The sequence below is a fragment of the Capsicum annuum genome, chromosome 1 (assembly GCF_002878395.1).
Source record: "Capsicum annuum cultivar UCD-10X-F1 chromosome 1, UCD10Xv1.1, whole genome shotgun sequence".
Classification (NCBI taxonomy): domain Eukaryota; kingdom Viridiplantae; phylum Streptophyta; class Magnoliopsida; order Solanales; family Solanaceae; genus Capsicum; species Capsicum annuum.
In genome coordinates, this window is record NC_061111.1 from 119,754,013 (window position 1) to 119,781,935 (window position 27,923).

The window sequence follows — 27,923 nt, forward strand, 5'->3', positions numbered from 1 at the left end:
CCTTCTTCAAGAAACCGAGAAATTCGAGCTCTTCAAGTCCAAGAACTTCAAGAAACTCACAATAAAGTTATGTCATGTGTTGATTCATGGGTCCCTTTCACCCATGAAGCTCAAGAATCTCTTTTCAAAATGCAAGATTTGTGTATTGATGAATGTTCATGATTTAAATTGAATTGCAATTCGTGTTCATGATGTTGTGGGGTTTTGATTCATGTTTTGAATTACATATTTCAATAATTGACCCTAGTATATGAAGATTTGCATAATAACCATGATAAACCCCCTTCAATTTACAAGTTGATTAATGTATCCATGATTATTAGATGTGTTGATGATTGTATAACCACAGCATGTTCCCCATGTGCTTGATTAAATGCCTATGCGAAGGAAAAGTGATACTAGTAAAATAATATGTAATCCCCATCCATGTACAAGTTCATGCATGTCAAGTGTTTGATGAAATGTCTTAATCAATGAACTATGGATTGTTGATATTAGTCATGTATTCAAGAAGGCCATGCTTTGTCAGTTTATTTCCATCGAGTCCTGGGGGCACTTGTACCCAACAATTTAGTTGTGCCTAGAGCAAGTGTCATGTTTTCACGATACTCTCAGTCAAGCCATGATCCATAGAACCCAGTCAGTCATGTGACTCAGAAATCTCAGTAATCTCAGTGATTCTCAGTACACTGTAATCTCGGTAACCTCAGTATTCCCAGTAAATCTCAGTAACTTCAGTACTCGCAGTCACTCCTCAGATCTCAGTAGCATTCCATCAGTCAACGGAACTTAGTGAACTCAGTTTAGCTCCGCTAAACAATACCATTAGTATCAGTTCAGTGTCTATTCAGTTGGGAGTAGAATTCAGCACTGAGTGAGCCCAAGGATGGGGACTCACCTGTTATTCAGTAGAGAGTGTGATCCTTAGAACCAATCCTTATGTTCCAGAACTACGTAGTCAGCGTAGGTTGAGATGCACCCTACGCGTTTAGGGACTTATACATCTCATTTGGGTTACATACCAGGAGGGGTTGACGGAAGAGCTCCTTGTCAAAGAGGGTATACTCACAGCTAGTCTTTACTCGTGGCATGGTATTGACACCATTCCAGCTTGGGTTACAGGTTGGACCCCACCAGTTCAGTTTTGGGGCATGTCGGTTAGATAACTACCTCCCACAATTTCAATTACAGAATCAGGACTGTCAGATACAGTCATTCACTCTCAGATAGTTCTACAGAATTCAGGGCTGTCAGATACAGTCAACTCAGAATAGTGCGGAACTCAGCTAGTTCCATCAGAAACTAGACTGGCAGGTACAGTCGCCATCAGTTAATTTCAGTTATACAGTTATCAGTATCTCATGTTATCAGTACTCAGACTCAGTAATCCTGTTATCACGACCCTAGTTACAGTTATTATGTATTCATGCATGCATTCTTACGTTCATATTATTCAGTCAGTTGGTATAGATCATGCATGTAAACCCTTTGCATTCAGCCTACCTCACATGCATACCAGTACATTCAAAGTACTGACGCATTTGCGCTATGGTGTCTTATACCATAGATTTAGAAGCATGAGCTCCAAAGCATCAGTAGCATTCCAGTCTCCGCAGTCAGAGTTAGCAGTGAGTCCTCATCTTTGGAGGACATGATTATTTCTTTATTATCTCATTAATTAATTTATTAGTTAGAGTTAGTTGGGGACATGTCCCATCATCTCCTTGTTCAAACAGCTATGTTTTAGAGGCTTTTTAGACTACTGTATGTTTAGACAGTTTTGTTTTGGGCATTTATACCCATCCCAAATGTTATATTTTATCAGATATTATGTTACAGTTTGAACCTTATGGCCTTTCAGTTCATGTTTCCGCATTATACAGTATATCATGCAGTATACAGGCACAGATATCAGTCAAGGGTTAGCTTGTGGTCCTTCGGGGTCATGAGCACCGTGTAGCATTTCGGGTACTAGATTCGAGGCATTACAAACTTGGTATCAGAGCCTAAGGCTCAATAGAGTCCTAGGAAGTCTGAAAGCCGCATCTAGTAGAGTCTTGTGCATGAGTGTGTTGTGCACCACACTTATGTGCAGGAGGCTATGAGATATTTTAGGAACGGTTTCCTTTCTTTCAGTATTCATGTCGTGCCAGTAAGCATAAGCTCCAGTTAAACTCTCAGTCTAATCCGCTTCTTCCCTTCGTTTACAGATCATGCCTCCCAAAAGGGCTAGCGAAGAGGGAAATGAAAATCAGTCATCACCTCAGCCCGTCCAGCAAGGTCCTCTGGATGAGCACGTCTCTCATGCAGAATTCAGGACTGCATTCACTACTCTAGCTCATTCAGTCACAACTCAGAATGAACAGCCAGCCACCATTCCGGCCAACCTAGGGGCCAATGCTACTGCAGCCAAGATTCGGGACTTTACCCGAATAAATCCTCCCTTATTCACCGGTTCTAAGTCCGAAGAGGATCCACAGGAGTTCCTAGACCAGGTTCAGAAAGTCATAGACATCATGGGAGTGACTTCTAGTGAGAACGTAGAGTTAGCCACCTATCAGCTACAAGACGTAGCCCATACATGGTATAAGCAGTGGAAGGTAGACAGGGGTACAGATACAGAGCCAATAGAGTGGGAAGAGTTTGCTACGGCCTTCGTAGATAGATTCTTTCCCCTAGAGCAGAAAGAAGCCCAAGTGTTAAGAGTTCATAAATCTCAGACAAGGCACCATGAGTGTGAAAGAATACTCCCTTAAGTTCACTCAATTAGCCAGGTATGCTCCCATGTAGTAGCAGATAGCAGATCCAGAATGAGTAAGTTTGTGTTAGAGGTATCAGGTAGAGTGATTAAGGAGTGCAGGACTGCGATGTTGATTAGTGATATGGAGAAATCTAGGCTTATGGTCTATGCCCAACAGATGGAGGAACAGAAGCTTAAGAAGAAGGAGAGAGAAAATAAGAGGGCCAAAACAGGTAGTTATAGCTTTTCTCAGCCAGGGTTGCAGGGTGGTAACCGTTCTCAGCATAGTCAGAAATTTTCAGTCCCAGTTCCCCCTTCAGCTAGTACACCAAGCTCCAAGGCCCAGGGTAGTGAGAACAGGATTTTTAATCATCCGTTTTGCAAAGAGTGTGGAAAGTATCATAAGGGGGTGTGTAGAGCCGGCAGTAATGTGTGTTTCGGATGTGGCGAAGTAGGTCACAAAGTCCGAGATTGTCCTAAACCCGATCCTCGAAGTCAGCATGGTCGTTCTTCAGCTCAGTCCGGTCGCCCGAAACGGCAGGGTGCCAATTCCAGCGCTATCAGTGGGTAACGCCCAAACAGACTCTATGCACTTCGGTCCCGGCAGAATCAGGAAAGTCCTCCAGATGCAGTTACTGGTATGTTACAGATCCCTCATTTGCATGTTCACGCTTCTTCAGATCCATGAGTTTCTTTTCTTTTGAAACCTTGCATAGCAGTTAAACTTTGGGGTCAGAAAGTCAAGCCTTCAGATTCTAGTTATAGTTCCGGTATGTATAGATAATCAGTAAGGGAAGACGATTTCCGACCCATTCCTGTCTTAGTGCAAAGTTTCGTACTATAGTCATCACGATATTTATGCATGCTACCCGTTTCAGTTCCACGAATACAGCTTGTATCCGCACGCTTCTCACAGAATAATGTGTATTTCAAGTTCCTAGTATGAGAAAATTCCAGTTCACTCAATGTTACGAATCATGTCCCATGAACACAGAAATTCCAGACTCAAGTCATGCAGCTCATGACTTAGGTACTCATGTCATGTTTTACAGTATGTTCAGCCCACATGACTCATGCTCCTCCCCTAGTGATTAGCCAAACTCGGCTTATGCCATGTATACTCTCAGTTTAGATTCCTCGATAAATATGTGACTTGATGTTTTGTCTCTCAGTCCTCAGTTACAACATCAGTTTAGTAATTGATATTCTATAAAGGACTCAAATATTCCTATGGGACCATGGCTATCCGTTATAAGTTACTTAGCCATTAGGATTAAGTACTTTAGTATCAGTATCATCCTCAGTTACTAGCATTCGATACCTGTATGAGTCTCAATTACAGACTTAGTCACAGTCTCTACTACAGCCTTAGTTATAATGCCAGCTTCAGTTCAGTAATCAGATCAGAAACTCAGTTCAGTTCCAAACTTGCTTGACCAACGCTACAGCTATCAGTTACTCAGTCAGTAGTATTTTAGTACGTCAGTCTACAGAATATATCCAAATCATGCTAGACGTCTAGCCTTGCATTTTGAGGTGATACAGTTTTGCTCATTCATGCTCAGTTACCTCACGTTATCCAATCAATCATTACCTCCTATGCATAATATTGTACAGCGTCAGTTCAATTATTCGGACTAAGTATCAAGCAGTCTCACATGCCCAGTATTCAGCTATCAGTTATTCAGTTAATCAGATAAGTTAGTATGTTTGTGCATTCGTGCTTAACACCCATGTGAATCTTTTCAGTAGTCTCAATTGCAGTTCAAGAATCTTAGTCATTTCATCTTAAATGGTGTTCATAGGTTTTAACCTATCTTACCGAATTTTAGCCAGGCAATAATTTTTGCTATACAGTTGTCTTGTTCAGACCACGCCAAGATTTCCTTGTGCCCTAAACCATTAGAGCTCTATAGAAAGAGTGTTACGGAAAGGCTCCAGTCAACTATAGGTTTTCAGCACGTTTTAGTCTCAGACAGACAAGTTCGTACAGTTTGGTTTCCTATCTTTCCATCTATTCTCTCTAGCCGAAATCTCATGAATGAAACTATTCCAAGATGAACCAATCATGTAGATGCAAGCTCAGCTCAGTTCATGTATCAGGCCTCAGTTTCAGATCTCAGATAATCAGTCAAGAATCAGTTCCTAGGTGCCTTGCGCATCGCCTCAGTTTCCCTCAGTAGCTCAGCCAAGTCAGTATTCCAAGAGGGACCTAGTATCCCAAGGGGGAGATACGTTACAATCCCCCGAACTTTCATGACTTAAACATCCCACTCCCTTTTCTCGAATTGGATCCAGATTGGAGTAGCGGGTACTTATAAGTTGACTCCCAAGTTCCAATCTCAGTCGTGAGCCATGTATTTAGGGGCTCAGTTTAGTTTACGAAATTCAGTTTATATATCATGTTTCAGTCTCAGTCATGTTCTTAGGTTCCCGTTCATACATACTTCTAGCATAATCATGGGCTCATCTGTACTTTTCAGTTTACGTAATAGTTTTCTTGAACTTACTCAGTTTCATGTTCAAATTACCATTACAAACTTGGTACTAAGTACTTTTCCATATTCAATCATGCATTCAAATATCAGTCCAGTCATGAAGTTATGCATCAGATATGCATTCTCATTTTGAGAAAAACTCAGTTCATCATGACACTCAGTCATGCATTCACGAATCAGTTACACATCCATCAGATATGCATGTTCGTTATGATATATTCAGTTACCAGTCATGAGATCATGTTCCAGTCATTCATGTTCAGTTGTATGTCAATTTATTTTCTACCCTCTCACTCAGTCTCAATCGAGGACGAATGTTCTCAAGGGGGAGATATTGTAATACCCCGTACTTCTACCTAGCTTGAAATCGGCCCAAGAATGTTAGAAACTTACTTTGAAATGTGAATCCATTTTTGTACACGTGGAATTTTTAAGATTCACTTTTTATCATGTGGAAAATTGAATTAGCTTTCCAACGATACCAATTTCATCCAAATCCGGTATCAGAGTAAAAAGTTATGGACGTTTTACTCAGAGCTGTCAAAATCGCCCTGGTGCGACAGCCAAATTGACGAACCGTCGATCTAGCAACGGACCGTCACCTAGACCGTCGCAGCCAAGGCAGTGAGTCAAACTTCTGGATAAGGTGTGACAGACAGGTCGACGAACCGTCGCCCAAACCGATACTATAAGGTAGTGAGTCTTTTTTTTGGTCCACGTACGATGATCAAAACGACGGACCGTCGAGCCAGCGACTAACCGTCGCACGAGCCGTCGCAAATCCCGTTCAACGAATTTTAAGTCGTTTTTAAAGGGTATTTGGGTCTTTTTCCACCTGTTTTAACCCCTAATTATATCAGACCAAGGCTCATAAGTTCATTATTCATTCACAATTCATGTTATCCAGAACCTTATGACCTTTCAATTCATGTTTCTGCATTATATAGTATATCATGCAGTATACAGGCACAAATATCAGTCATGGGTTAGCTTGTGGTCTTTCGGGGTCATGAGCACCGTATAGCATTCCAGGTACCAAAATTGGGGGCGTTACACCTTGATGCACCTAGTCGCCCTATCCCACATACCATCCACGTCCCCCCTACACTCCCACTCCCTCATTTCCGCCACCTTCTCCCCTATCTCCAACGCACTCACCGACGTCAAGCCACCCCACTTTATTCTAGGTCGACCCTCCCCGCCTCTTTTCTTTTTATCCTTCTTTAAACCCAAGTCCATCACCAGAAGCCTGTGTTGGGTTGAAAGGTTCTCACTCAGAATGACCTTACAATCCTTACACAACACCATATCCCCCCTCCTAAGCAGCAGAAAATCAATCTGAGTCTTGGCTATTGCGCTTCGGAAGGTGACCAGGTGATCATCTTTTTTCGAAAAGCTCGAATTCACTACCACCATCCCAAAGGCCCTCACAAAATCCAACAGAGTAGCTCCCTCTTCATTCCTCTCCCCAAAACCATAACCACCATGCACATCGCCATAGCGTCTTGGTAACACCCCAATGTGTCCATTGAAATCCCCTACTACAACAATCTTCTCAGAACTAGGAATGCCTCTCACCACCTCGTCCAAAGCCTCCCAAAACCGCGTCTTCTCCTCTCTGTCCAAGCCCACCTGCGGCGCATAAACACTACACACGTTCCGAGTAAACCCCCCAATGACCAACTTAATAGTCATCAACCTATCGTTGATCCTCTTAACCTCTACTACTTGCCCTCTAAGTTCTTCATCTACTAAGATGCGTACTCAATTCCTACGCCTCTCACTTCCCGAGTACCATAGCTTGTATCCATCCACATCCCTAGCCTTAGACCCTACCCACTTGGTCTCCTGAACACACGCAATATTAATCCTCATCTTTCTAAGAATCTTCACAAGCTCTATGGACTTACCCTGAAGGGTCCCTATGTTCCAAGACCCCACCCTCAACCTATCAACTCTTGTATCACATCTACCTCTACCACCCTTCACTCCATACCCCAAACCTGTCCTAACACCAGACTTTGCCCCCAGTCCCAAACCAGCCCTCCCCTCTTCCCCAACCCCTAAACCAGCCCTCCCCTCTTTCCCTACCCTAACAATAGCCCCCAGCCCCAACCCCCTCAGACATGACCCTACCCTATCATCAACACCCAAAGCCACTACTAAAAAAAATACACACAAAGATAGAACCAAAAACTAGCAGTAGGAAATATAAAGCACACTATTTGGCCTAACACCAAGAACAGCAAAACAAATAATAGGAAAGCAATGCAAGTCACCAATATAAGACAACAGGCAATCCCAACAAATTAAAAGCAAGTCAAGATACAAGAAAGTGAATAGCAAAGGTTAGACGTCACCGGGTTACACTTGTAGACCAAGTCCTCTTCTCTTGCGTGGTATGTTGGATCCCGACAAATTGATGCAAAAACTGGTCGCCAGAATATTATCGCCGGAATGTCCCCAAAATCAGATCTGGTCGGGACCAGCAAAACCTGATAACATGGCCAAAATCGGTCGCCTGTGATCGGAGCTGTGCGCTCACTATGTCACCGAAGTCGAACCGACGGGGACCTTAACCCACTGGCGAGAGCAGTGGAAAGTGCGAATGATGGGGAAAGGGAAAAGGGGGAGAGAGAAAACCCAAAGGGGAGAGAGAGAGGGGACCATCTACTTACCTATCGCCGGCACTATTGATCTGATGCCGGTGTCGGAGAAGCCCGTGTCACGTCAAAATAACCGTTAGCAAAGAGACGTTACTGATAGAAAGGTTAGGAGAGAGAAAGAGAGTAATTTTCAAAAATATTTAGTGCTTCATTATTTACAGCTACCTGTAATAATATATATTATACCTACATATTATACTTGCATAATTAATACATGAATAATTAAAACCTACACAACTAATCCTTACATAAAATAATACATAGATACCCACATAATTAATTAATGTATTACTAATGCCCGCATAACAGTAAACCGTAACCAAATGGCCCCTAAAGGTACAAGAGAATATTATTAAGATGTGTTACATAACAATCTTACACTAACCCAATTTATATACATATTTTACACAATGCTGAATAACTATTTTATAGTGTATGACGCTAGCATAGTATTTATATACACCAACTATCTAACCATATACTTAAGTTGGTGCACATAAGTTGCATGTTCCAAGCTTGTTACAAATGTAACCAACTCAAAGTTGCGTGGACTCTTATTTTTTCTGCCACACCTGTGTTGACACGAGACGGGTGCAAGTGAGGGTGCAGGATACGTGTGAGATTCGGTCAACCCATATTGGATATTTTGACCAACGTCCATGGATAGATTTGGGGGAAAATTGAGTAAAAGATAAAATAGATTTGACATAGGACATGGCATATATTCAATATTATAGTCCCTTTGTCTCCTTTTTAGCTTTTCCTCTTGGTCAATATTCGTTGATTCATGTATTCAAGGGTGTAGCCTAGTGGTTCAATGATGTTGAGTTGAACATCATGAGGTCTCAGGTTCAATTCCCAACAGAGAAAAACACTAGGTGGTTTCTTCTCATCTGTTCTAGCCTTGGTGGTGGACAGGGTTACCTGGTACCTGTTGATGGTGGGAGGCGGGAGGTATCCTAACTAAGAATTCAAGTGGTTGTGATGTGACTTCCAGCATACAACGACTTGTAAAAGAGTTGGTGAAAGGCCTTGAAAGACTTCCTTTTTCTCTTTTCGGGGATACGAACCGGAGAGCATGAAAGAAGGAGTTGGGGTCTTAGGGAAGATAACCTAGAAGATCTTTCAAATTTTAGAATATCTTTATAGCTCCTTTATAATTTTGGATTTTTTAGCCAAATTCCAGCACCTGGATCCCTACCCCCGGAATCTTAAAATTCAAATTTTGCCAAATCCAACCCCCAAAATGGCATCCTTGTCGGATACCCGCACCCGAGCTGAGCAACTTAGAATAGGAGGAAATGTATGCAAGTAGAGCATTTTACTTCACAAATTTTGTAACAATATCTCCCAAGAGCAGTGTTGAGGGAAGCGGGATGCCGAAAAAAGCGACAAGGCTCCGCATCACGCATCACGTGGTGCGTGAAGCAATGCGAGCGCATCATTGAAGTGAAGCAGTGAAGAAGAAGGTGCAGTAGTGGTAGTCGCACAGTAAAGAAGAAGTCGCAGCAGTGGACTTAAAAGTTAGCCTTAGAAAATTGATGCAGTGGTAGTCGCCGCAGTAGCTTTTTTTTAATAAATTTAAAATTGACCCTAAATATAAAATCAATATGAAGTGACTCCTTTTTTAATTTAAAATTGACCCTAAAAATAAAATCAACACGATGCGCTTGCATCAGCCACACGCAGCGAGAGGGCTCGTATCGCTTTGCATCATCGCATTATGCGACAATGCGAGCGCATCCCTGAACAATGCCCAAGAGTATCTTTTCTCCGACGAAATACAACTAATGTAAATGTGCTTAGTCCTCTCATGGAATACCATATTTAAAGCAAATTGCAGAGCCATTTTATCATCCCGCACAAGTTCCATTGACTGATTTCTTCAAATTGTAACTCTCTAAGCAATTGTTTGATTCAAACTAGCTCACAAGTTGCTATAGTCATTGCTCGATATTATGCTTGTACACTAGATTGAGCACCACGTCTTGTTTCTTGCCCTTCCAAGACATCTAATCACCTCTTATTAAAACACGATATTCAGATGTAGAATATATATCAGAACGTGATCCTTTTCGATCAGTGCCTGTACTGTGTATATCCAATGATCTGCTCATGGCTTTGATCCTCTAAGTGTAGTCATTTGCCTGAGGCTGATTTTATATATCGCAAAATGCAGACAATGCATAATTATTATCACATGTAGAATCCATTGACTGACTTACAACAATCACAACAAACGGAATGTTAGGTCTCAACACTGTGTGTAATTCAACTTACCAACCAACCGCCTATAACTTACGAGCTCACCTAGGAACTCCCCTTATGTTAGCAAGAGTTTAGCATTCAGATCCCTAAGCATATCAATGAGTCTAAACCCCATCATTCGTATCTCCTCAAGAATGTCTAAACATGCTTCTGTTGTGAAATAAAAATGCTTGATTTGGACTGAGCGACCTCAATCCCTTCAATATATTCCTCCACAAACTACAATCGAAAAGCAAAATGATATCTCTAGTGCTCCACCCTCCTTCCATAACCCCATATTTATAAACTAGTGCCCTTCTCCACAACACTTGTACCTCCACCCCCAATCTCCAAAGTGATTTGCTCGGTAAAGCTTTATAAAAAAAACCTTTCAATCTTTAATTCGAAGACCTCCCATTTTTTAGGAGATGTGATAGTTTCCCATCGCACCAAGTGGAACTTCCTTGTCTGATCTGCCGCTTCACATAGGAAATTTATCTAGATCTTTCCCAACTTTTCAATGACTAATATTGAAGCAAGAACAAAGACATATAGTCAGTGGGAATGCTCGAGAGTGTGCTCTTAATAAGCACTTCCTTCCAACCATTGGATATATATTTTGTGCCACCCTGTTAGACTCTTCCCAGCTTTCTAAAGAATCGATTTCTATACCAATTGATTTTTATTCGGTGCACCTAATGGTACTCCAGGATAGGTAGTAAGAAGGGGCCCAACTCTAAAATTCAAAAATTGGGAGAGCAATCCAATATTATTTACCTCCCCAACATAAATAATCTCACACTTCCTCAAATTAATTTTAAGACCTAACACTGCCTGAAATCGGGTGAGAACTTGTCCTAGATAACCCCGTTGGGTCTTAACTGCACACAAAACACCAAGTTATCATCCCACAAAAGAAGTCAGACGTTGAGATTGTCCCTACACCCCAACTGCAACGTTAAAACACTTTAAGTACCACCCTCCCCAATACAACTCTATCTTTCATCATACTCAAAGCTTTCATAACTAAGATAAATAACAAAGATAAAGGGTTCCCTTGTCTCAAACCCCACGAACCTCCAAAAAAACCACATAGGTGCCATTCATTATCACAGAAGATCACACTGAAGAGATGCAAAAGTAAATCTGTTTCTTCCACTTCTTCCAAAATTCATTTGCAGCATTATAGATTCTAGGAACCAGTTCATATGATCATAGGCCTTTACAAGATCATATTGGCACAACACACTTGGCACTCTTTGCTTTCTCCTAGAACCACCACTTTGTTTGCCACCAATGTTGCATCCAAAATCTATCTACCCTCCACAAAAGCAGTATAAAGTATAAACAGTCTCTCTCTTCCAACACCTTTTTAAGTCCAATGGAAAGCATCTCCATTCTAGTGTATTAGTTAATTGCTCTACATTATTTTAGCATCTGGTTCTAGGAACACTAAAATTATGTAGAGCAATTAACTAGTGCACTAGAATGGAGAGCTTCATTCAATGACAACGGCACTTCCATGTCCATAATTAACACAACGACAAAATGAAAAAGGAACAAAGTGAAAAACACATACCTAATCCTAATTCCACAATTTCAGCTTGCTGGAAGGAGTATGGCCTGGTCTTTTTTGTGTCGAGGTATGAGTTCATCTTCTCAACAGCAACAACTAACTCCTATAAAAGTATTTCAGAACTTAAAGAGTATGGGTGGAAGCCATATAATACGAATACAAGGGAACAAGAAAGATAAAACAGAACAAAGGAAACAAGATGAAGAAAATCATTACAGCAGTCCATAAAACACTTTTGTCGTTCAAGGTGAAAACAAGTACAACAACTTAGAGAACAAGCATTTATCATCTTTTAGAAGGTTTACAGCAATAGGATAACTTCTGAAAGATAGATTTTTCCTTCTGAATGTCTAGAAATGGAACAGCATTACTCTGAATGGAACATCGCAGACCATATTGAAGTTCAGATATAGGTAAGTGTCAAAAAAAAACACTCTAATAGCAAAGAATACAGCGCCAGAAAAAAACAATCTAATGGCAATTGGCGACTTTAGTATCAATTCAGTATCTAAGATTTAACATGTAAACTTCCGACCCATTATTTTCCTTTTTAGAAAATTAACAATTATATTAATCTTCAACACAAAAGTTGTGCCGGTAGCCAAATACATATTCCAGAAAAACGTACAAACACCTATCCTTGTTCTTCATAGAATAGCATGACCATTTCCTTGCATGCATTTACTGGGAGTGCAGGCTATCAGACCACTAGTTCACTGGATACCATGAGAAGTAACCCCTACAGGTGCTTATTGATACAGAAGTAGCAACACAGTTAGAATACAAAGCCTTCCCTATAGTGGAGAAATCTGTGAGTGTAGCTGATGGTAGAAGGTCCAAACCGCTGCAGTCATTAAGAATTTATAATGGTAGTTGCAGGATACCACATTTTCATGACTTCCTACTGTCACCACTAGGGAATGTTGATATAGTTCTAGTGAACACAGATAAATACATTGGGTAGAATTTTTTTTGACTTCTTCAACAGAACCATTGATTTTGTGCATCAAGGTAAAAAGCATGTCCTGAGAGAGGTCACCAATCATATCAAAACAACTAAGGCTTAGAGTTTTGAACGAAAGAACTGATGAACTAGTCCAAATATGTCTGCTCACCTTTATTTCAAATACAACTACCACATGGCAATGTAACAGGATTCAAGCTACTAAAGGTACTGAGCTTCATCCTACTGTAATTACTTTAAGGGAACAGTATAAGTGCATATTTGAAGTGCCTACTACACTTCCCCCCTCACAGAGGGCCTTTTGATCATAAGATATCCAACATAGAGTGAGCTGCACCTGTGGATAAAAGACCCTATAGATACCCTGGCGTAAAGAAGGATATTATTGAAAAGTTGGTACAGGAGATGTGGACCAAGGTGTAAAACAGCATAATTCCAGCCCTTATACTTCACCTGTAGTATTGGTTAGGAAGAAGGATGATAGTTGGAGACTGAGGATTGATTATAGAGATCTGAATCAGTTAACTGTGAAGACAAACTTCCATTTCCAATCATTAAGAATTTGTTAGATGAGTTAAGAGGAGCTAAGACGTTCCTAAGATTAATCTTATGATTACCTCCAGTTGAGAATGAAGGAATATTTTACATACAAAACAGCTTTTAAAACTCATGAAGGACACTATGAATTTTTGGTTGTCATTTGGGATGACCAATGCACCATCCTCATTCCAAAGCTTCATGAATGTTGTTTTTAAACCTCTCCTTAGGAAGTCGGTGTTGGTCTTTTTTATGACGTTCTAATTTACAGTAAGGATATGTCTACCTTTTTTTAAATCAAGTAAAACTATTTTCATTCATAAACATGACCAAATCGGTACAAAGGTTATACCAAAAGATCAGGAGTACAAAATATGAAGCTCTACAAAATCCACCTAATCCTCTAAGCAACACGAAACTTTTTGTTTACACCAAAAGAAAATAAGAGAGTGGAGACTACTCCTCAATTGCAAGAAACTCGACTCTACACTTTCAAAAGCTCTTCTATTTCTCTCTCCAAGCTACCCACATAAATGCTATCGAAACCATGTTCCAGGCCCTTTGTCTTCTCTTCCTTTTCGCGCTTTTCCAATTGAGCATCAGATACCCAAAGAGTGCAAAACCATCTAAACATATCCCAACATAAACGCATGGTAAGCCCGCGCAATGTAGAAGGAGGTGATCCACACCCGCGCCCGTCTCCCTGCACATGTAGCACCAACTAACGTAGACAACCTTCCGCTTTCTAAGATTTTCGACAGTCAAAATCACCCCTTTAGTGGCTAGCCAAGTGAAAAAACACACCTTCCTCAGCACGCTTGGAGCCTATATTGCATGACATGGAAACTCAACATCCTCCCTAACCAAAAGTTTCTCATAAAAAGACTTCACAGAGAACACTCCATTACTTCCAAGACCTCACAGCCACCTTCACCTATCGAGATTGTCCAACAAATTGACTTGCTTATGAAGAAGGTTTATAACCTTTGGAACTCACTCACTTCCCAGTCTTGACAATCCCTTCTAAATCTCAAATCCCAAAAAGTCTCTCCACCTTGTGACTTTCTCATTTGTTGAATAGTCAAGTTTCTTTGGCAAGATATTATCTACAAACTCTGGAATTCATCTTTCAAAATTATATTCTAACACCAGTTATGTCTCCAAAAGAATATTCTCTTCCCATCACCGACCTTGAATGAGATTTTACACGAACGAATCCCATCCCTTCATGATATTTCTCCACAGGCCGCACAAAAAGAAAAAACAATATCTCTAGTTTTCCACCCCCATCTTTCATTCCATATTTATCACCTATCACTCCCCTCTATAAAGCTTGTACCTCTACCCCGAACCTCCATATCCATTTGCCCAATAAAGCTATTAATGGGGTGATGATAGACGATGATAACTCAACGGGTGATCAACGGGTGTATTTATCCGACAAGGAATATCATGAGTATCTTTAGTATCGAGCAAGTAAGCATACATCTCTGCCAATAGTCTCAACTGCACAATCTCTTAACTTTGGATCATGGGTTGTGGACACAGGTGCTTCTGATCATATTTCTGGTAACAAGTCACTTCTGTCTGATATAGTTTATTCACAATCTCTTCCTACTATTACTTTAGCCAATGGGATCTGAACAAAACCAGAAGGAGTTGGACAAGCCAAACCGCCATTTCTGTCACTCTAGACTCTGTTCTTTATGTCCCTGGTTTTCCTTTTAATTTTGCATCCGCTAGTCGTTTGACACGTGCCCTTCATTGTAGTATAACTTTTTTTGATGATTCTATTGTAATGCAGGACCGCAGTACGGGAGAGACGATTGGCACATGACATGAATCACAAGGCCTTTACTATCTTACCTCTTCAAATTCCTTCATATCATGCTCCGTTACAGACCCACAAGAACTTATTCACAAACGTTTGGGACATCCTAGTCTATCTAAGCTACAGAAGATGGTGCCCAGTTGTCTAGTTTATCCACATTAGATTGTGAGTCCTGTCAACTTGGAAAACACACCCGTGCTACATTTTCATGTAGTATTAAGAGTCGTTCAGAGTCTATTTTCTCATTAGTTCATTCTGATATTTAGGGTCCTAGTAGAGTCAGTTCACCCTTAGGATTTCGTTACTTTGTTAGTTTCATTGATGATTTTCACGATGCACTTAGTTTTCCTAAAGAAAGATCGTTCTGAGTTATTTCCTATAATCAAAAATTTTTGTGCTGAAATACTAAATCAGTTTGGTGTTTCTATTCGTAGTTTTCGTAGTGATAATGCCTTAGAATACTTATCCTCCCAACTTCAGGAGTTTGACTCACCAAGGAATTATTCACCAGACATCATGTCCATACACCCTCAGCAGAACAGTATAGCAGAAAGGAAAAATAGACATCTCATTGAGACAGCTCATACTCTCTCATTGAATCCCATGTTCCGCTGCGTTTTTGGGGCGATGCAGTCCTCGCATCTTTCTATCTCATTAATAGAATGCCATCATCTTCGATTCAGAATCAGGTTCCCCATTCCATACTATTACCTCAATCACATCTCTACTCTATCCCCCCTCGTGTTTTTAGGGGCACGTGTTTTGTTCATAACTTACCATTCAAACTTTTCATTCTACAATCCATGTTTGATAACTTCTCATTCGTGTGTGACAATCCCTTTATGATTTGCTTCACATCTTAGCACATCCTTAGGACTGCCTCCAAGATGGTATCAAGGGTTGCTCCACCCATAGTCCTTAGTACACTTGAGAAAAGGGATGAAGCAAATATGGACGACTCATTTAAGAGTAAAAAGACTTAACTCAAAGAAGTTAATGAAGAAAGAAATGATAAAAGCATACATAGAAAAGAACAAGAAAGAAAAACAGACTCAAGAACCAATTAAGCAACTAAGTAGATCAATTAATAGTTGTTAATAAGCGCTAAGAATCAAGAAATAAGATTAAGAATCAAGAAGTGAATTAGAATGATGAACCTGAGTGAAAAACAACTTTGGAGTGCGTAACATGTGTTTGCTGAATTGTGGCCGCAGATAGTGACCTGCTCACGCATGTGAGGCGCGCAAGTCACACCAGTGAGCTGCCTTGGTGAGATTTGTTGGCCACATGAGTGCGCACATGGCCTCCTGCATGTGCAGGTGCGGGAACAGGTGCCTTGACAGCTTGCTGGAAATTTCGAGTTTTTCCTTTGTTGTGGGCCCCTTTGGCTTCTCTCCTAGGATATACCCTTTTCTTTTTAAAAAAAAAAAATTGGTAACAAAGGACATACCCTTTTCCCTTGGAATATTCCTTTGTACCAACCCCCAAACACTTTTCCCTTCTTTTGTGAATCAAACAAACTTTTTCTGAATAATCTTCTTCTTCAAGAGATGAACATCAACAAGAACACTCAAAAATTGACCCTTACGCAAATGGACTCGAAATTGGAGGAAGTTCGAACCCAAGCTCCTTTCAAGCTCCCGAACATCGACCCAAGCAATTTTAAGCTCAAAAACTCAACCAAAAATTTCAGATTTTAGAACCCACTTCAAATTTTCTTCAAACTCAAGCTTCAACAATGGTAGAACCTTCAAACCAACTCCGATTAAGCTCAAATTTGAGATTTAGGCTCAAATAGTGCTAGGGAATAGAATCTAGCACTAGAAACTCAAGAAAACACCAAAATCACAAACTCAAAATTATGGACTAGACCCAAAAACGTGAATAGTACTTTTTTGTGATTTTTCAATTTTTTCTTCAATAACAAACCCAATTAAATTCATAGGAACGAATCCAAGCTCGGCTCTGATACCAAATGATACGAGTGACAATACAAAAACAAGGTTAAAATAACTGAAATCAAAAACAATATAAAAAGAGGGATAAAAAATAGACACAAGTAAAGGAACCGAAAACAAACCACGATATATTAAACTGAGGCCCTTAAACGATAATCCTAGACAAGTACCTAACTCCTAGGAAGACCGAGAGGATAAAGAACCCCTCACAACCAACATTTCGAAGCACAAAACACAAAGCTCCCAGCAAACTTGTTAAAATACTCTCAAGTGTAGTTCTCATCAAAAATCATCTCCTTAAGTCTAAGAGAAGACTAGCCATTTATAGCCAAGGCTATTTATTATGATTGGACCCAAAAGTGACCTTAAATGCCAATTGGCTCAAAAGTGACCCAATAGACACTTTTTAGCAAAACACCTCCAATGCTTCAAACTATCAGCCAAACACGATGTTTGCTCAATGGCCCCATGAATTGTATCAATGGATATAGTTCCTCTCGTACACAAAGCTATCATCCAAACACGTACTTGTTTTCCTGATCAAGTCTTGGATCCTTAGGTGTTGTCCTTAACGCATAGATCTCAAAAGAGTGGAGCTAATTCGGCTTGTATCATCCTCTCTAAGGGGGAAAAGCAGCAGGTTCTCCATTCACCAAAATAGAGAACCAGGCAATTTTAATACAAAATTACCTATTCAGTCATCTGTCTCCAAACCCTATCTGTTTGAGCATGTACCGAAGGTAATCCTAGTTTACATTGTGAAAAGCCTTTTCAATATCTAGTTTGCACACTAAGTCAGCCACTTCCTATCTGATTCTAGTATCTATGCATTCACTAGCTATCAAAGCTACGTCCATATTCTGTCTGCCTTTGACAAAGGTCATTTGATATTTGTTGATCAAGATGCAATCACTTTTTTTAGCCTCTCTGCTAAGATTTTAGCAGTAACCTGATATACCCTAGAGATCAAACTATTAGGCCTAAAGTTCCTCAACTCCAAAGCTCCTACTTTTTTGGGAATCGTAGCGACATAAGTGGCATTCAGACTCTTCTAAAAAAAATGATAGTCATGAAAGTATTGCAGTGTACCCATGATGTCCCCTTTAACCATTTCCCAGAAAATCAGAAGGAAATTCACTGTATATATCCATCAAGACCTGGTGCCTTATCAATTGCACATGATTTGTACATTGGGCTTGTACTGTACGAGACCTAAGTTTGCATTTTCTCTCAGAAGTCAAAGTCACAGGTCCAAACCACGAGTCGTGGAGTGCATCCATGGTTCTCAGACCAGAGACCCCTCAAATCGAGTCAAGAAACCACGAGCCCAAACCACGGCTCGTCACTTCAATCCATGGGTCGTGGGTTGACTCATGGAGTTCCATCCAAAATCTGCTCAGTTTCCACGATCTCAAGCCACAAGCCGTGGTTGGATAGTACGAATCATACTACTAGAATTTCCCAAAATTTTAGTTACGTTTCAATGGGGGCATTTTGGTATTTTCTCACCCTTCCAACCCCTAAACTATGTCGTTTTATATTCTTAGAAGAAGAAATTATAGACTTACCCACTCCAAATCCCTCATTAACATTGATAATCCTTCCAAGTCAGAGAAAGAAGCATTCCTCCCAGTCCAAGCCAGAAAACTCAAAGGGTTCTTCCCAAGTCAGATTCTCTCAAGTCTCAAGTCAATTTCTCTTCAGTCTAGGTATGTGGGAATTCAACAGGAGCATTCTTTTCACTCTTGTGGCTTAAAAACTTTAGTTTTCTTAAAAGGTTATAAATTTGTTTCATTAGGGCTACTACCCAAATTTCATATGATGTTTCTCTCATGGTTTTATGAACTTTATCTATTTCGGACTCCTAAACTACATAATTTACTTAGAGTTCCATGCATGATTTAGTCTATGATCCATTACTTATCAAATTTAACATGAATTGAGCAAGTCTGACATGATTTGACCTTACGATCTCAGTTTTAGCAAGATTACCAGAATATTTTCCATGATTCCAAGAAAATAATAGAAGAAGCATGACTAGTTTTCAGCATGTTAGGACAACGGTCATCAGTTTAATTTTAAACTAGTTTCATGCTTACTTTCGTGATGAATCAGCAAATAGTATTGTTTTGGGAGTAGGATTGAGCACCAAGCGAAGCCGAGTTTCATCACATTCTAGCCCAAACCTACATGCCACCGTAGATATTATATTTACCCTAATGGGCTCATGTTTAGTGATCATATCAGTCATGGCTTTATACCCCTGGCAAGGTATATTGCGGCCTTCCAACGAGGCATATGTTGGATTTCGTGTTGCTCACATGGTTTATCTTGGTTAAGAGGAACTCCCCCAGTGAAACAAACTTACGTTTACATGGCTCACTAAATTTGTTTCATTATGATTCCTTACACTTTACTTATATGTTTTACGATTTTAGCCTTATTAATGAAAGGTAGTGCGTCATTGTATACTTTTCATGCATACTCTTTACTCCTTACATGATTTCCACCAGTTTTACATGATTTCATGCATTTCTCATATACTCAGTACATTCCATAGTACTATCCACATACTTCTTGTGTTGCATCCTATCATGATATAGGTCCTAGTACTCTCCCTCAGCTCCACGACTAGTCGTGATCACAAGTGCCTACTCTAGTTCAATTAGTGAGTCCTCATGTTCCGAGGACTATGCTTTTATGCTTTCTCAATAGTTCATACTTGTGTTTAGTTCAATATTTCATGAATATGAGTCAGCTAAGAGTTTGTCCCAGTGGCTCCTTAGTATTTCTTGAGGCTTGTCTAGACTTAGTAGACATTTCAACTTAACACCATATTTAGGTTGTTTTCAGTTGATATGGGACAGATTTCACATTTGATATTTCTTATGTAGGTTATTATAACATTTAGTTTCCGCTTATGCCTTTATGATAATAAAAATATGGTTTAGTACTATGTCAGTTGTCATGGGTTAGCATTGAGCTACTCATAGTCCTAAGCATCATGTTACGTCCAGGTTATAGTCTCGGGGCGTGACAAGATCCCAGCTCGAGTGAGCAGTACGATGTTTGATAGAACAGCGTGCTATCTTTGAGACTGTGGTAGCTCCTGTATTCGGAGATTACCCAGTTTCATCTATCATTCACTTCTATCTTGTTTTTCCTTTTTCGACAGATTGTATTTCTTTAGATTTGACATCTGCTTCTAGAGTTGCTCTTGCATTATGACTACCAACTCTTAGGGAATTCTATCTGTACTTTCAGTTTCGTTTATGTTTATTGGAGACTTTACCTTTAGTTATTATGTATGGACTTCTAGCCTATTCCCTTATTTATGAGTTCTTTCGAGTTGTTGAGTTAGGCTTACCTACCATGGTCGGGTTGGGGTAGGTGCCACCACAACCCATGGGATTTTGGGTCATGATAGTCTGCGCATTTCAACTACAACATAGTTATTTTCCTTCGTGCAATCAGCCCATTTCAGTTCAAACCCTTGCCTTGGTATTTTCTATAATTACCAGCTCTTTACCGTGTGTTACATCCATCTCTAAATTTTTAAAATTTGAGTGAACCACAAGGAGCCCCATGCGTACATAGACCCTAGAAATTTCTTATTTAGGAATGCATTCTCGGCAAACATTGATGATGATCGGACATTCGCATGAGGAAATAAAACCTCAATTTTCAACCTCTACAACTCTAGGGATCAAATTCAATTGTCCTTTTATTTTGATATGAGTTCACCTCATATGATTTTTTAGTTTCTATCCAACCACCACATTTTTCCTCTACTGCCTTCCTATTTTATAAAGACTACAGATGTAACAATAGGGCGAGCACACTTATCCATACCTAATCGAGTTTTGTCTCTTTTGGGTAAATGTCGTAGTCAGTGAGCAACAACTCAATATCAGAGAAGCATTCTTTCTCTCCGGTTTTTTGTCATAACTTGTTGCTTAAGAACTCAAATAGAAAATCGAATTCATTTAACTCATACACTACAATCAAATTGCTCCATTTGTTACATTCGAACAGTATTGTATCTCTCTTTGGAGAACCTGCCAATGATATACCTTTTAAGTAGAGTATCACCTACTGTTGCCTTATTGGAGATTTTGATAGAGTAGTCTAATGAATGCTCCACTTTGAGTTTTTAATTCATTGTACACATTTGTTGTTGCGAACAGTCTATGCAAAGGAGTTTTGTACTGGTGACTGTTTCCATGCATCATACTTCTTTTGATGAATGAATATTTTTCTATTTTGAGGGTCGAACCTTACACCTAACATTTAATGTTAACGTTGGAGTAAAAGTAATTGCTCCGTTGTCCCCTTGAACGCTGAAGATTTCAAGAAGAAAAGGCTTATTGGTATTTCTTGATAACTTTTACATCCCATAGAATGGGTACTTATACAATGAGTTCTAAAACAAAATAAGAAAAGACAATCAATTATAATGAAGTAATTATTCTAGAACAATCATCTACAATTAAGCTAGGAAATCTCTAATTAATAAACACTCCCCCACTTTGCCCAACTTGCAAACCAGTGTATGGAAAGTTCATTTGTTAAAACCTGTGGTAAATACATTAGCTAGCTGCTTTTCTGATGACACATGGAACAAAATCAAGACAGCACTTGTAACTTCTCTTTGATGAAGTGTCGGACAATTTCAACATGCTTTGTTCGGTCAAGTTGGACTGGATTAATGAGCTATACTGACTGCAGCCTTGTTATCACAATATAAGAAAAGCTACCCTTCTTCAGACAATCTCAATTGCTCTAGTTGTTTTTGTAACCACAAAAGTTCACAAACCCCCTGGGCCATAGCATTATATTCTAGCTCCACACATGATTTAGCATTCAGTATCTGATTGATGTGCTCCTTACATGAATATCTATTAGCTTGAGTAAGACACGAATTATGTGAAACTAGCCACAAAAAACAATTGACTTTATAGGGTGCTTTGACGTCCATTGTTGCTTCCAAAGTCAATTTTCTTTGCTGCCCCCTTCCTTGTTGGTTTCCCTATATCATGAATTAACAAAGAATTGTCCATTTGTCTGTCTTGTCCATACAATATTGTCTGGAACTTCTACATCCAGAGCAATATTCTCTAAATCACCCTAAAGTAAAGCCAATCTAGGGACTTCCCAATCAAAGCAACTTCCACGAAAAGCTGAACACCAATTGATCCCATTCCAGGAATCAGAAACTAAATATCCAAAACGAGCCTATAAAGGTAAGGATATTGAGTGATTAGAGGGGCATGTCCTATGATACAAGATCGACAAAGAAGACACTAACACACACCAAAACAGTCCATGATTTGAAGAACCGAGGACCCCTTTTGGTGACCCCTCTCGGATTCACTACACAATAACAATACAAGCACGATAACAACAGGATTCTAAGGTGTTCAACACCTATAATCAGCGAGCCACAAACTAAGATTACAACACAATAACAAGAACAAAAATGACACAACAAGGTCTCGGGTTTGGACACCCAAAACCAATAATGAACACAACAACAATAATAAGATAGAATGATAGATAACTTGACACACAATGCACAAACACTATAAACCAAAGTGTCTATTGAACACTAAGACCCAAGAATTCATACAAATAACATCAAGTTCTTACGGTGACCTCAAGGGAACGGAATCCCTAAGCAACCAACGTTTCAAAACAAGCAACCAACACAAGTGATTCCACACTTGTCACAAGTGATATCCATACCTGTATGAACACTCTCAAAGAGCTCTCAAAATATCATCTAAGTTGTGAACAAAAGACCTAATATGTTCTATTTATAGTCTAGGTTATAACTTATTATAAAATGACTATAATGCCCTTAATGAACCAAGACAAAGGGGCAGCCTTCGAGTGTGCATATTGGACGGCTTTGGAGTGTTGGGACTTGTTCTCTACACTTCAAAGCTTGTTCCATTGGTTGAGCAACCACTCGAGCTCGAGTCTTTACGTATTGGTCCACAATCACGATCATACTTGTATCATCCTATCTAACCATCTTACCAAAATCTCGCACGCCCTATCCAAAATGAGCCTATAAAAGTTAGCATATGGAATGATAAGAGAGGTGTGTCCTATCCGACCATCTTACCAAAATCTCGTATGTCTTCCATTACCAACTTTTACTTTGTTGACATTAAAAGATTCACCATAAGCTGCATAGGTGCAACCTAGTTAATAGGACCTCTTCCAGATGTTTTATTACCCGTATTTAACCCTTCTCCATAAGCTCCCATCTTCTTTTCATATCGTAAATGCCACTTCATAAGTAAGCTACTGTTGTGTGCCTTCAAGATACTAATACCAAGTCCACCTCTTCTTTTATCCAACATTAACTTGTCCCGCTTCACCAGATAAAAGGCTCTCTTTTCTCCATTACCGCCCCACAAAAAAATTCCTCTTGATACTCTAATGAGGTCAATTGCCTAATTTACTTGGTTCTATTACTATAGAATACCTAGTTAAAAAAATGTCTAGAATATTTTTGGCACAATTCTGCAGAATAGATCTGGCATATTTCTTTAGAAGTTCCATCCATATTCCACTTTTTTGTGTTCCGTGGCTGGAAAAAGAAGAAAGAAAGAAGTTGGACAGGGGAAAAGAGAAAGGAAAGGGAAGAGAAGATTAAAAAAAATGGTACCTTTTTCTACTTTTGATATCTTATCAAGCTCCATCAGTTTGATAGGAAAATCAAAGCATGCACTTTAGATACTCTCAAAAGTTCACACTGGTTATATGTGACAACCCATCACTGAGGGAGGTATACACACTTTACCTATATGTATAACATCCATATGTGACGACACCTTTTGGATAGTTGTCCTCATAAATCACTCAAAGTTCAAATCAGTTGAGGCAAGACTTAAGAGAAGCATACACTGTTTTGAAGATATACTTAAGCTTTTAGTAATTTGACATTCATTTAGGTGCCTCGCCAAAGATCTCAAAGCACAAGGGCATGCCACTCCCCAACCTATTAAGATAATTCATACATGCTTTTTTTTTCTTTTAGCAGCAAGACAACCTTTATACGCATATGCTCCATCTACCAGAGTAGGTCATTTGAATATCTCACCAGTAAAATCTTCATGGGTGAATTCAATTTGTATAAGGATATACCTTGATCTGCGCAGTCTCTACTCTTAAGAACTTCTTTTCTTAGAATAAGACTGTCAAGATAATGAGATCACCGATACAGAAACCACACCTGCCATGAAGCTAAACTCTTCATATGTTTCGGGAGGTTTTCATAATCATCTTCTGACACAGTTATTAGTGACTGAATATCTTCAGATGACTTCAATTCATCGTTCATTTTCCCTATGTTCAGAAAGCCAAGAAACACACCTTAGACACCATGTAATGCTAAGTTTACCAAGTTAATGATGTGGAATGTGAATTTTGTACCATCATTATTATCCTGTTTCTTCCCCGTGGATAGATAGACTCCCTCTTTCTCATATACAGCATTTGCTGCAAATCAGAATATAGATGAGATGAAAGAAAATATTTCAAGTTATAATTTATCATAAAAGAAAACTAGAGCAAAGGCATCGAGAAACTTTGTTCCTCCGCACAAATCTAAAGCATAGTTTGAAAGAAATTGGGGAGATAGTTTTTACTTTTATGTCCAGATACATCTTTGCAATGCCCCTTGAGGTTGAAGATAACACATGTAATATAAATCTACAAGTGAAGAATCTAATGCAATTCACACCTCGAACTTTTTTTCTTAATATTCCATCAAGATATGGCAATTTGATTCCTGTGTATGAAACTCACCTTCAGATGCTATGGTAGCTAGGCAAACATCAGAGAGACCAAGATTCTGCAAATTAAGAGAATCATCCAGCCTAAAAATGTTAAGTAGCACACGTAAAATCTCCTTAAAAGGGGAAGCCCAGTGTACGAAGCATCCCCGCTTTACACAATGTTCGGGGAAGGGCTACACCTCAACTTCTAAACAATCATTCATGCAAATTGATGGTGCTGCAACTCTTTCTTCCTCACATTATTTTGCTTCTTTTTTTTTTTTTTCTGGAAAAATGAAAATAAGCAAAACACATTATTTTCCTGGAAGAGGAAAGTCATATTGAGCATGGACCTGCACTGAGTTCACCGAGTGAAAGAATATCCATATTGTGATTCTTCTAAGAGCCTAAAGTTTAGAAGGATTCAAGTACAACATTTTTGTTTGATTAGACATAATACAATCATAAAGGATACAAGGGATCATCTTCAATTTTTTTCAAGTCTAAGCTGCAGTCATAAGATAAATCTTCCGAAACTTTTGGGTCATCTTCTCCTTCACTATCTTCATCCATAAGATCCACTTGTGCAGCAAGGAAGATAGCAAACCAGCCGATAAGTAACTACTAAACAAAGTGAGATGATTAATCGTACAAAGAAAAAGGCAGAATGTTAAAAGATAACCAGAATTTATGATATTGCCCGATATGGCAATTTCACATGTTTAACGTACAACATTGATGATAAAGTAAAAGGTACAGACCACAGAAATCTAATACTAGCTCCAATGGGCATCTGAGAGACAAAAACCAATATATTTGTTTTCTGAAAAGAGAAAACTACAAGATCAAAAATTTAAAATACATCAGTGACCACAACACAGGGTATGTGACATTACTACTAGTTGCTCCAATGAGCATATCCCAATTTAAAATCTTCTGAAAATTTTATGGGAAACTTAACAGGATATTCAAAGTGGGCATGTGACACTCAAAAATAAAAAAAAGAATCACATAGGCAATACCAATTACGTGACATTGAATGTTTGGTTATTGTTGTTGCACTTAAAAGTAGGTCTGGTGCTAACCAGGTAAGTGTGAAACCATAAAAACCTCTACATTTAGATCCTCTAATTTTCCAAGGCAAAGTAGCAATGGAATGATTTAGACCTGAATGGAAGCTTGACCACAACATTGATTGATTGTTTTACTTACAAGAAGCAATATAGCCATGATTACGGAGACAGTCCAACAGGGAAAGAAGATCAGTTTGGTTCTTTTTGGAAACTTCATTGCAATGACCCAGCAGCTCCTCGAATGACACCGTTCCACAAGACATGGACTCCAGCACATTGAGGTCACCGCTCAGTGACAATACTCTCTGGTTCAGGCTTTGCACAAAGGTCGTCGACGCTGAATCTGTACAAAGCTAGACGTCATATTTTATTTGGAAAAAAAATTAAAGGTAAATCTGTAGGAAAGTTTATACCAAGAGGTATGGGGCGACGATCCACGGACTCTTTCAGGGCGTGGCAGCTGTTTTCGAGATTCTTACAGAAAACGGCCATGGTTTCGCAAAATTTGCCTATTGAGTCATCCATTTGTTAGTTTGAGGAAGAAGCGTATGGGGTTCGACGCGGTAGTGGAGATTTTTGAGGTTTATAAAGCCAAGCAAACAAAAGGGATGAACATTTTATCTTTCAATCTTTACCGAAATTTCAATTAAATACTCAATCTTCACAAGAGTCTCATTATTTTTCAAATAATTTTTTTCCTATATTTAGTACCCCTAGTGTCGACTGTAACGACCTGAAATTGTCTCCCGGGACGTCACACAATGCTTAAGAATACAAGTAGCTTCAAGCTAACCCTTTGAGCCTGTTTCTACTAATAACACTCATTTCAAGATGAAATAATTTAAACACTAGCATAATCATATCATATGAAAGGAAATACGGAGAAAATGCTCGGTCCAAATGATCAAGCAATACCAGAAATCTCAACACAACCACAATCTGATAACTAGTCTGACAAAGTCTCTACTAATCCATGAACTAGAGAGTCATTGAGACAGGTCCCCAACTGACTCAAAATGAACTAAAAGTAATAACATAGTCTCTCAAATGCTGAAATGTCTGACAATAGGTCCTCGAACCATAAGGACTCACCACTGTAGGGATGTAGACAGAGGTACTCAGAAGTCACTGATGAGGCTGGGACTGAACACCTGAACCTACATTACAAGACAATATAACACATAGACGTACATGTGGATCAGCACTTGGGAATGTACTAAGTATGTAGGGGTGCATACATTTATAGAAAACAACATCAATACTCTTAAATCAAATCATGCATGTAATAAGTAATGACTCACATGGCTTAAATAAGTATAAAATGTGAAGCTCATGAATCATGTAAAATGGAACATGTAACACAATCTCGTGAGTCATTATACTTTCTGCTTTGAAATTTGTACTCTTCTCTTATTCTCATTATCCAAGGCTAAAGGAAACTTTAAGCAATACTTTGAACGCATGCATATGTCTCATGGAGAGTAAAACTTCTTCAATGCTCAAGAACTCATAACTCTTTTGAACTCAAATACTTGGAATTCGAAATCATATAACTTTGGAACATACTTGAAGGTATTTCATTCACGTTAGGAAAATATCTCATTTCAAGATTTAGGGAAAATACTCATATCAAAGGAAAGTATTTTAGTTTTAAAGGAAAATATCTTATCTCAATGGAAAATACTTTAGCTTAGGGAGTTTCTCTTAATCGATATAAACCATGTGAGCTACATGGAGTCCAACATTTTGTCCTCCTAAGGAAAAGACCTCACATTGGGGAGAGGCGTCATACTCTTGCCAAGGAGTATAACCTTAATTCAATGATCACTTATCTCGGCCTCGGGCCTAATATCTCGGCCTTAGGCCCAACCTACTGTGGCACATAGTTCTGGGGTAAGAAACCGTGGTAACTTACCCAACTCGGTGCTAAATACTACTCCCTTTAGTTTATCTCACTCATCTCATGAATATCCACTTTAGAATAATCTCATGGTTCAATAAGAACCCAATAATCAAATCTGTAATCTCATGTAGTGGAGTAGA

General features: G+C 39.2%; 1 protein-coding gene across 4 annotated transcripts in view; it reads right to left on the reverse strand.

Annotated features, from left to right (window-relative positions):
• Positions 1-26,557, reverse strand: part of LOC107877923 — a 36,196-nt gene extending 9,639 nt beyond the window's left edge. The window contains exons 1-7 of one of the 4 annotated variants that reach the window (XM_016724735.2): positions 26,294-26,557; positions 26,020-26,223; positions 25,283-25,388; positions 24,839-24,909; positions 24,464-24,529; positions 24,264-24,376; positions 11,731-11,830 (exon numbers count right to left, since the gene is read on the reverse strand). In XM_016724735.2, the coding sequence (XP_016580221.1) occupies positions 11,731-11,830; positions 24,264-24,376; positions 24,464-24,529; positions 24,839-24,909; positions 25,283-25,388; positions 26,020-26,223; positions 26,294-26,405 (772 nt within the window). In that variant the 5' untranslated portion in view covers positions 26,406-26,557. Of the gene's footprint in view, positions 1-11,730; positions 11,831-24,263; positions 24,377-24,463; positions 24,530-24,838; positions 24,910-25,282; positions 25,429-26,019; positions 26,224-26,293 lie in introns of those variants that run through there. The other 3 variants (XM_047407142.1, XM_016724753.2, XM_016724743.2) reach the window with 3 other exon arrangements.
• Between the last annotated feature and the right edge of the window lie 1,366 nt (positions 26,558-27,923).